The sequence below is a fragment of the Microcaecilia unicolor genome, unplaced genomic scaffold, assembly GCF_901765095.1.
Source record: "Microcaecilia unicolor unplaced genomic scaffold, aMicUni1.1, whole genome shotgun sequence".
Classification (NCBI taxonomy): Eukaryota; Metazoa; Chordata; class Amphibia; order Gymnophiona; family Siphonopidae; genus Microcaecilia; species Microcaecilia unicolor.
This window is the reverse complement of record NW_021963733.1, coordinates 7,101-18,450: the sequence shown is the minus strand read 5'-3', so window position 1 is coordinate 18,450 and position 11,350 is coordinate 7,101. Positions and strand designations below refer to the sequence as shown.

General features: G+C 44.5%; 1 protein-coding gene across 1 annotated transcript; it reads left to right on the top strand.

Annotated features, from left to right (window-relative positions):
* Positions 1-1,982: 1,982 nt before the first annotated feature.
* LOC115459595 (gastrula zinc finger protein XlCGF17.1-like) lies at positions 1,983-3,149 on the top strand (the record flags this gene model as incomplete). Its single annotated transcript, XM_030189403.1, has 1 exon — positions 1,983-3,149. A coding segment is annotated over exon 1 (1,167 nt), but the record flags the coding sequence as incomplete, so codon positions are not given.
* Positions 3,150-11,350: the final 8,201 nt, after the last annotated feature.

The following is an 11,350-nucleotide window of genomic DNA, read 5'->3' as shown; positions in this document are numbered from 1 at the left end:
ACTGGGGGCTGAAAAAGAGGGGCAGATCCTGGATGGAAGGGGGAGCAAGAGGGAGGGCAGACCCGGATGGATGGGAGAGGGAGGGCAAATGGTGGATTGAAGGGGCAGAGAGAAAGGGCAGACAGTGGATGGAAGGGATAGAAAGGGCAGACAGTGAATGGAAGGGGGAGAGGGCAGGGGCGGAGTTAAGGTGGGGGCTGGGCTAGGGTGGGGCCCCATCAAATTGGTCTGCATAGGGCCCCGCACTTGCTAAGACCGGCCCTGACCCCCCCTATTTACTAAGCTGCGCGGCTTAGTAAACGGGGGTAAAAGTACTAATGTAGGCAAAAATTAAACTGAAACTCAAGATGCCAGATTTTGCATGCAGTGCAAAACCAAATAGAAGGAAATGCATTTCCTCATGTATAGTGAAGTAAATTCTCAAAACTGACATAATTCTATCACTAACTGAAAATAAAATCATTTTCCCTATCTTTGTAATCTGGCAATTGTATTTTTCTAATTATCTTGTTTCTAGTCTCTGCTTCTTTTTCCCTATCTCTGTGCGCTTAACTGTTTCCAGGACCTCCTGTTTATGTGCTGTTTCTTTTCTCACATCCTTTCTTTTTCATTTCCGGCCCTACATCCATCTTTAGCACTGATCTTTTAGCTTTCTTCCATTTTTCTGCTTCCTTCCAAATCTTCCCTTCTCTTCAATACATGTGCAGCTTCTCCCCTCTCCATTCCATCCATGGGCACCATGTCCCCCTCTCCCTTCCCTTTCCCTCCTTTCTATCCATGGGCAGTTTCAGAGCAGGGTTGCCAGGTGGAAATTTTTTTTCCAGCCCACTCGAGCCCAAAAAACAGCCCAAAAACCGCCCAAACACAAACCCCGCCCCTGACACCCCCACCCCCGCGTCATCACCCCCGCCCCCGCCGTCATCAACCCCGCCGTCACCGGCCCCGCCTCCCACGTCACCGGCCCCGCCTCCCCGTCATCGGCCCCGCCTCCCATGTCATCGGCCCCGCCTCCCCGTCATCGGCCCCGCCTCCCACGTCATCGGCCCCGCCTCCCACGTCACTAACCCCGCCCAAAAGTCATTAACCCCACCCAAAAACGTCACTAACCCCGCCCCCCCGCGGCCGAAAAAACCGCCCTGAAGGCCAAAAACAGCCCAAAAAACCGCAACCCGCCGTGGGCAAAAATTTCCCGCGGCGGGTCGCGGAAAACCGCCCAATTGGGCGGTAAAACCGCCCACCTGGCAACACTGTTTCAGAGTGGCGCACAGGTAGAGTGGGTACAACAGCATACACAAAAAGCATACAGAAAAAAGCAACACTGGGCCTTTAAGACTGTCCCAGTCTTAAAGGCCCAGTGTTGCTTTTTTCTGTATGCTTTTTGTGTATGCTATATGTCCCAGTCTTAAAAGCCCAGTGTTGCTTTTCTCTGTCAGCTTCAGAGTGGAGGAATAGCCTAGTAGTTACTGCCTGTAAAATTGGAGGGACTGCGGGGAGGGAGGTAAGGAGATGTGCAGCTTTGGCACTAGTTTTCACTATGGGTGCAAGGGGGAGGGGCATTTCCACCCCCATAATGACACCTATGCCACTGAACCCATACTAGAGATCTTGAAAATGGAAGAGGTTCCTTTCAGTGACCAAGAGTGGTGAGCAAGGAATTCCTATGTCAAAAAAATCATTGCTATGTGCTGTGGAGTATTTCTAAATTTTCACATTGAGTTTTTTGTTAGTGAACATAATCAGAGTGAAGGGAATCACTGCAGAGACTGCAGGGGAGGATGAAATGTCCAGAACCAACAGATGAGATCAGGATGGTCTGTTTATATCTCTTCATGTGCCATTGCTCACCTACACCTGTCTACCAGCAAGTGACTTTAAATACTTATAATGGGATATTTGCCTATATATGTGTTACTAAATAGCTGTATATTTTATGTATATACTTTCATTTTTATCCAGCAGATGATGGATTTGGGAATACGAAAATGAAAGGGTGTGATGGAGAACAGAAGGAGGAATGGAAAGAAAACGACCCCTCCAGAGACAGCCCTGATCCTTCAGCTGATAGTGTGGGAGGCATTAGTAGTGTAAGCTTGCAAGAAAATACCCCAAAAGGAGAGAGCTCGAATGTATGTATTGAACAAAAGAGAAATTCCACCAACTGGCCAAATCTCAGCCAAAGTAAAAGAATCAGCAAGGAAAGTAACCTCAAAATTCATGAACAAATCCACACTGCAGAAAAAACAAACAAATGTTCTGAATGTGGTAAAAGCTTCAATCAAAAGTATGACCTCAAAATTCATGAAAGAGTCCACACTGGAGAAGAACTGTATAAATGTTCTAAATGTGTTAAAAGCTTCAATGGAAAAAGTAAACTCAGAATTCATGAACGAATCCACACTGGAGAAAACCCATTTAAATGTTCTGAATGTGGTAAAAGCTGTAATACAAAAAGTGACCTCAGAAATCATGAACAAATCCACACTGGAGAAAAAGCATTTACATGTTCTGAATGTGGTAAAAGCTTCAATTATAAAAGTGAGCTCGTAATTCATGAACGAAGCCACACTGGAGAAAAACCATTTAAATGTTCTGAATGTGGCAAAAGCTTGAGCAACAAATTTTATTTGAAAATTCATGAAAGAAATCATACTGGTGAAAAACCATATAAATGTTCTGAATGTGGTAAAACCTTCAATCAAAAGAATAATCTCACAATTCATGAAAGAATCCACACTGGAGAAAAACCTTTCAAATGTTCTGAATGTGGTAAAAGCTTCAATCAAAAGAGTAGCCTCAGAATTCATGAACAAATCCACACTGGAGAAAAAACATTTAAATGTTCTGAATGTGGTAAACGCTTCAATGAAAAAAGTGACCTCAGAATTCATGAAAGAATCCACACTGGAGAAAAACCTTTCAAATGTTCTGAATGTGGTAAAAGCTTCAATCAAAAAAGTAAACTCAGAAATCATGAACGAATCCACACTGAAGAAAAACCTTTTCAATGTTCTGAATGTGGTAAACGCTTCAATGAAAAAAGTGACCTCAGAATTCATGAAAGAATCCACACTGGAGAAAATCTGTATAAATGTTCTGAATGTGGTAAAAGCTTCAATCGAAAGAATAATCTCAGAATTCATGAAAGAATCCACACTGGAGAAAAACCTTTCAAATGTTCTGAATGTGATAAAAGCTTCAGCGACAAATTTTATCTGAAAATTCATGAAAGAATCCACACTGGAGAAAAGCCACTCAAATGTTCTGAATGTGGTAAAAGCTTCAATGCAAAAAATAAACTCAGAATTCATGCATGAATCCACACTGCAGAAAAATCAAACAAATGTTCTGAATGTGGTGAAAGCTTCACTCGAAAGAATAATCTCAGAATTCATGAAAGAATCCACACTGGAGAAAAATATGGACAAATGTGCTAAGGTGCTTTCCTTAGGTGAAAGTTGAGCAAAACTGAAAATATCTCTGATTGAACACTGTGAGATAAAGGAACTTGAACAGGAAGGTGTATATAAATATCTAACCATGGTGGAAGGAACAACTAAAAGAAGCAAAGTACATAAGGGTGGAAGAAAACCAAGTCCAAAAGACCAGAAACCACGGTGGTAAAAGCACCAAAATCACAGTTTATTAGGACCCTACACGGTCTGTGTTTCGGCTACAAAACCTTCCTCAGGGTCAACAAATTGACATGTATAGATTAAGCATCTGAACCTCTCAAAATGAGGAGCAATAAGCTACATGGTGCAGTCCACAATCCACGATGAGAGAGTGAACAAACAAAATTGTGGATTGTGGTGGACTGCACGTGTAGCTTATTGCTCCTCATTTTGAGAGATTTAAATGCTTAATCTATACATGTCAATTTGTTGACCCCCTGAGGAAGGCTTTGTAGCCGAAACACGGACCGTGTAGGGTCCCAATAAACTGTGATTTTGGTGCTGTTGATGTCCTGAGTGGATTGAGAACTACAGAGATGTCAAGTTGGCTCATTTCCAGGCTGGAGGTTTTGAACCAGTTCTGGATTTTTGACTACCCCATCTTGGTGTATTATGTGACTTGCAGCACTGATGGTAGGCCCGGTGGAGGGGGGGGGGGGAGACAGGTGGGTCTGGGAGGGAGAAAGGAAGCTGTGTTTGGGGCAGCAGTGGTGGGGATGGTGTAGGGCCTTTCATGTTTCAGCTTCAGTATTTCTCCTATTAGTAAAGTTTACATGCCATGTGTCCATCTCATGTTAGAAGAGGTTCATCCATTCCTATTGTAACTTGCACATACCACGTAATTTAAAAACAATCTATGAACTAACTAAATTTCGTACATCTCTGAAGACATATCTCTTCAACAAGGCATACCATAACATTTAATAATTGTGACTGTAACACATCACCACTCTACTTTTATTTTGACTGGTTCCTTCTATGCCTGTCTGCTTATTTTTATCATGTCAACCTATTCTCTATGTAACACCAACTGAAACTTCGACTCCGAAATGGCGAATGCCATAATGGAACATTGTAAGCCACATTGAGCCTGCAAATAGATGGGAAAATGTGGGATACAACTGCAACAAATAAATAAATAAGTGCATAAGTATTGCCATAATGGGAAAGACCAAAGGTCCATCGAGCCTAGCATCCTGTTTCCAACAGTGGCCAATCCAGGTCACAAATACCCGGCAAGATCCCAGAAATGTACAAAACATTTTATACTGCTTATCCCAAAAATAGTGGATTTTCACCAAGTCCATTTAATAACGGTCTATGGACTTTTCCTCAAACTCCACTAAGCTAACCATCTTTACCACATTCTCTGGCAACAAATTCCAGAGTTTAATTACACATTGAGTGAAGAAAAACTTTCTCCGATTCGTTTTAAATTTACTACATTGTAGCTTTATCGCATGCCCCCTAGTCCTAGTATTTTTGGAAAGTGTGGACAGACGCTTCACATCTACCCGTTCAAATCCACTCATTATTTTATAGACCTCTATCATATCTCCCCTCAGCCGCCTTTTCTCCAAGCTGAAGAGCTCTAGCCGCTTTAGCCTTTCCTCATAGGGAAGTCATCCCATCCCCTTTATCATTTTCGACGCCCTTCTCTGCACCTTTGCTAATTCCACTATATCTTTTTTGAGATGCGGCGACCAGAATTTAACACAATATTCGAAGTGCGGTCGCACTATGGAGCGATACAAAGGCATTATAACATCCTCATTTTTACTTTCCATACCTTTCTTAAAAATACCTAACATTCTATTTGCTTTCTTAGCCGCAGCAGCACACTGAGCAGAAGGTTTCAATGTATCATCAACGACGACACCTAGATCCCTTTCTTGCTCCGTGACTCCTAACATGGAACCTTGCATGACATAGCTATAATTCGGGTTCCTCTTTCCCACATGCCTCACTTTGCACTTGTTCACATTAAACGTCATCTGCCATTTAGCCGCCCAGTCTCCCAGTCTCGTAAGGTCCTTATGTAATTTTTCACAATCCTGTCGCGAGTTAACAACTTTGAATAACTTTGTGTCATCAGCAAATTTAATTACATCACTAGTTAATCCCATCTCTAGGTCATTTAGATCCCAGCACAGAGCCCTGGGGATCCCCACTAACTACCCTTCTCCATTGAGAATACTGACCATTTAACCCTACTCTCTGTTTTCTATCTTTTAACCAGTTTTTAATCCACAATAGAACACTTGCTCCTATCCCATGACTCTCCAATTTCCTCTAGCCTTTCATGAGGTACCTTGTCAAACGCATTTTGAAAATCCAGATACACAATAACAACCGGCTCCCCTTTGTCCACATGATTGTTTACTCCTTCAAAGAATTTAAGTAAATTGGTCAGGCAAGATTTCCCCACACTAAAGCCGTGCTGACTTGGTCTCAGTAATCCATGTCCTTGGATGTGCTCTGTAATTTTGTTTTTAATAATAGCCTCTACCATTTTCCCCTGGAACCTTTTTTAAAACTCAGCGTTACATTGACCACCCTCCAATCTTCCGGTACCATGCTCGATTTTAAGGATAAATTACATATCACTAGCAGTAGCTCCGGAAGCTCATTTTTCAGTTCTATCAGTACTCTAGGATGAATACCATCTGGTCCAGGAGATTTGCTACTCTTCAGTTTGCTGAACTGCCCCAGGTTTACCGTGAAGCTAGTAAGTTTCTCCGACTCGTCCACTTGGAATACCATTTCCGACACCGGTATCCCACCCAAATCTTCCTCAGTGAAGACCAAAGCAAAGAATTCATTCAATCTCTCCGCTACGTCTTTGTCTTCCTTGATCGCCCCTTTTACCCCTTGGTCATCCAGCGGCCCAACCGATTCATTTGCCAGCTTCCTTCTTTCAATATACGAAAAAAAAAATTTACTATGTTTTTTTGCCTCTAATGCTATCATTTTTTCGTAATCCCTCTTGGCCATCTTTATTTGCGCCTTGCATTTGCATTGACACTACTGCTTCTTGTTATTTTCATACGGTTCCTTCTTCCATTTTCTGAAGGCATTTCTTTTAGCCCTAATAGCTTCCTTCACCTCACTTTTCAACCACGCCGGCTGTCTTTTGGACTTCCGTCTTTCTTTTCTGATTCACGGAATATGTTTGGCCTGGGCCTCCAAGATGGTATTTTTGAACAGCGTCCATGCCTGTTGTACAGTTTATACCCTCTCAGTTGACCCCCTAAGTTTTTTTTTTAACCATTTTTCTCATTTTATCATAGTCTCCTTTTTTAAAGTTAAACGCTAACGTATTTGACTTCCTGTGTATAGTTACTTCAAGGTTGATATCAAAACTGATCACATTATGATCACTGTTATCAAGTGGCCCCAGTACCATAACGTCCCTCACCAGATCATGCGCTCCACTAAGGACCAAATCTAGAATTTTTCCTTCTCTCGTTGGCTCCTGCACCAGCTGCTCCTTAAAGCTGTCCTTGATTTCATCAAGGAATTCTACCTCTCTAGCGTGTCCCGATGTTACATTTACCCAGTCTATATTTGGATAATTGAAGTCACCCATTATTATCACATTGCCCATTTTGTTTGCGTCTCTGATTTCTTTTATCATTTCTGCGTCTACCTGCTCATCCTGGCGAGGCGGACGGTAGTACACTCTTATCACCGTCCTTTTCCCTTTTATACATGGAATTTCAACCCACAATGATTCAAAGGTGTGATTTGTGTCCTGCTGAATTTGTAATCTATCTGAGTCAAGGTGATGCATGTGGGAAAAAAAAACCCGAATTATAGCTATGTCATGCAAGGTTCCACGTTAGGAGTTACAGACCAAGAAAGGGATCTGGGTGTCGTCGTCGATAATACACTGAAACCTTCTGCTCAGTGTGCTGCCGTGGCTAGGAAAGCAAATAGAATGTTGGGTATTATTAGGAAAGGTATGGAAAACAGCTGTGTGGATGTTATAATGCTGTTGTATCGCTCCATGGTGCGACCGCACCTTGAGTATTGTGTCCAATTCTGGTCGTCGCATCGCAAGAAAGATATAGTAGAACTGGAAAATGTGCAGCGAAGGGCGACTAAAATGATAGCGGGGATGGGACGACTTACCTGTGAAGAAAGACTAAGGAGGCTAGGGCTTTTCAGCTTGGACAAGAGACGGCTGAGGGGAGACATGATATACTGTAGGTATATAAAATAATGAGTGGAGTGGAACAGGTGGATGTGAAGCGTCTGTTCACGCTTTTCAAAAATACTAGGACTAGGGGGCATGTGATGAAACTACAGTGTAGTAAATTTAAAACAAATCGGAGAAAATGTTTCTTCACCCAATGCATAATTAAACTCTGGAATTCGTTGCCGGAGAACATGGTGAAGGCAGTTAGCTTGGCAGAGTTTAAAAAGGGGCTAGACGGTTTCTTAAAGGACAAGTCCATAAACCACTACTAAATGGACTTGGGAAAAATCCACAATTCCAGGAATAACATGTATAGAATGTTTGTACGTTTGGGAAGCTTGCCAGGCCTGGATTGGCCACTGTCGTGGACAGGATGCTGGGCTCGATGGACCCTTGGTCTTTTCCCAGTGTGGCATTACTTATGTACTTATCACAGGCACACACACACAATGCCTGTACCCTGAGGCAGCAGCAGAAGAGGGGTGGGGAGAGGGGGGAATCGGGCCGGACCTCGTGATGCCAAATGTCAGTCTGTCACTGTGCATGTGTGTATGTATACTCCTGTGTCGAGCACTCAATCGGTGAGGAATTACCATGCTAGATTCAGAAAATGACATTAGGAATTTCGTAGCAAAATAAGATGAAGCCAAAGAGGCCAAATAGCTCAGGCCTTGATGCTCAGAAGCAAATGCAGGTGCTACAGGTCATTAGTGCCAGACTAGCACACACGTTTGCCAATGCAAAATGTTTGGAAGGCCCTTACCATGGCTAAAGAGCTCACCAGTGATCAGTGCTAATTACATGCTAATGTAGGCAATAGAAGTCGTATCAAATTCCCTCTGATGCTCAGAAAACAGCACCAGGAATTAGGGCACCCTTACCGCGCAAAAACTTAAGCCAGCTGCCTGGCTGTCCTGGAATCTCTGCTGGAAGCTTGGCGGAATGGATGGGTAGGTGAGACCCGCTGCTTCCCATCCAGAAGGAGATTCAAATGCGTGGTTGCTGTGCTTTCTCCTCTGCTTCCATAGCTGCGATAACACTAAAACCTTTTTTCTTGCAGGTAGGTGTAGGTAAAGGTTTATTCTGCAGAATTTCTCCTCCATTGCAGAGCTATCTGCAGAACATACTGTGTGCTGGCCATATTGCCTCTCTTCCCCCGCTCCCCCGTTGGAAACCAGTACCTCTTCCTCCTCCTCCTCCTCTCCTCCCCTCTGGCGCTGAAGAGCTGTGCTTGACGTACAACTGTGAAGCGCATGTGCCAAGCACCATTCTTCCCCTTTACTTCCCAATGCTCAAAGCTAATAGCATATGGGAAAATTAGGTTCTTACCTTGGTAATGTTCTTTCCTTTAGTCATAGCAGATGAATCCATTACGAGTGGGTTGTGTCCATCAACCAGCAGGGGGAGATAGAGAGCACTGAAAAACCATAGTGCCTCATGGCCAGCTAGCTCCATCTGCCTCTTCAGTATTTGAAGCTTCCAAAGCAGTGTTACACCGCGAAGCATAATAACATGAACTTTCCTCACAGCGGATGAACACCCCAAAACTGGAGCTATACCTCAAAGGAGGGAATGAACTCATCCTCATGTAACTTAACAGAAATCCTGAAGACTTTTCCAACTTCTCCCAATGAGGGAACATATCTACAGGAAAAACTGAACAAAAAAGTAACATGAACCACTGAGGGAGGGCTCATGGATTCATCTGCTATGACTAAAGGAAAGAAAATTACCAAGGTAAGAACCTAATTTTCCCTTCCTTGTCATCAAGCAGTTGAATCCATTACGAGTGGGATGTATCAAAGCAATCCCTAGATAGGGTAGGAACAAGCCACACCACACACCAGCACTTGTGCTCCAAAATGCACGTCTCTCCTGGCAGCCACATCCAGCCTGTAATGTCGGGCAAAAGAGAGCTTCGAAGCCCAAGTATCTGCACTACATATCTCTTGAAGAGAGAGTGCTCCAGTTTCAGCCCAAGAAGAGGAAATCCCTCTTGTGGAATGTGCCTTAAAGGCTTCAGGCGGAGGCCGGCCAGATAGCAGATATGCTGAAAAGATAGCTTCTTTGAGCCAACGGGCTATAGTGGCCTTAGACGCTGGAGACCCTCTGCGCGGACCTGACAAAAGAACAAAAAGGTGATCAGAGGTCCTGAAAGCATTTGACATCTGCAGATACTGCAACAGAGCCCTGCACACATCCAGAAGGTGCAACTGCCCAAAAGATTCCGGAAACTCCTCCCTAGTAAAGGAGGGCAGAAAAATAGTCTGGTTTAGGTGAAACACTGAAACCACCTTAGGCATGAAGGAAGGCACCATACGTACCATTACTCCGGAATGAGAATTGCAGAAATGGGTCTCGACAGGACAGCACCTGGAGCTCAGATACCCGTCTCGCCGATGTCACGGCCACCAAAAAGACCGTCTTTAAGGTCATATCCTTCTCCGAAGCCCGCCTGAGCGGCTCGAAGGGCGAACACTGAAGGGCCTTTAAAACTAACCCCAGGTTCCAGGCCGGACACGGAGCCCGCATGGGAGGACGAAGCCAAAGCACCCTTCTAAGAAACCGTGTCACATCCGGGCAAGCAGCCAGAGAGAGGCCAGCGACCTTCCCTCAAAAACATGCTAAGGCTGCCACTTGAACACGCAGGGAATTATAGGCCAAGCCTTTTTGTAAACCATCCTGCAAAAAGTCAAGTATCGGTGCGACAGAAGCCCACATGGGTGTGATCGCTTTAGAAGCACACCAAGCCTCAAATTGGCGCCAAATCGTGGCATAAGCCACGGAAGTAGAACACTTGCGGGCCTGTAGGAGAGTGGAAATGACTTTACTGGAATATCCCTTGTCTCTCAATTGTGCCCTTTCAATAGCCATGCCGTAAGACCAAAGCGGCAGGCGTCCTCCATGGTTACCGGGCCCTGTGACAACAGGTTTGGTACCAGAGGTAACGGCAGGGGATCCCCTATCAGCATCTGCCGGAGGTCTGCATACCATGGCCTCCTGGGCCAATTGGGGGCAATGAGAACCACCTCTCCTTGGTGTAGCCGAATCCGCTGGAGCACTCGCCCTATCAAGGGCCATGGAGGGAACACATACAGGAAGCAGAGAGTAGGATTGCGTGGCCAGTATTCTCAGTGGAGGAGGGTAGTTAGTGGGGTCCCGCAGGGGTCTGTGCTGGGTCCGTTGCTTTTTAATGTATTTATAAATGACCTAGAGATGGGAATAACTAGTGAGGTAATTAAATTCGCCGATGACACAAAATTATTCAGGGTCGTCAAGTCGCAGGAGGAATGTGAACGATTACAGGAGGACCTTGCGAGACTGGGAGATTGGGCGTGCAAGTGGCAGATGAAGTTCAATGTTGACAAGTGCAAAGTGATGCATGTGGGTAAGAGGAACCCGAATTATAGCTACGTCTTGCAAGGTTCCGCGTTAGGAGTTACGGATCAAGAAAGGGATCTGGGTGTCGTCGTCGATGATACGCTGAAACCTTCTGCTCAGTGTGCTGCTGCGGCTAGGAAAGCGAATAGAATGTTGGGTGTTATTAGGAAGGGTATGGAGTCCAGGTGTGCGGATGTTATAATGCCGTTGTATCGCTCCATGGTGCGACCGCACCTGGAGTATTGTGTTCAGTACTGGTCTCCGTATCTCAAAAAAGATATAGTAGAATTGGAAAAGGTACAGCGAAGGGCGACGA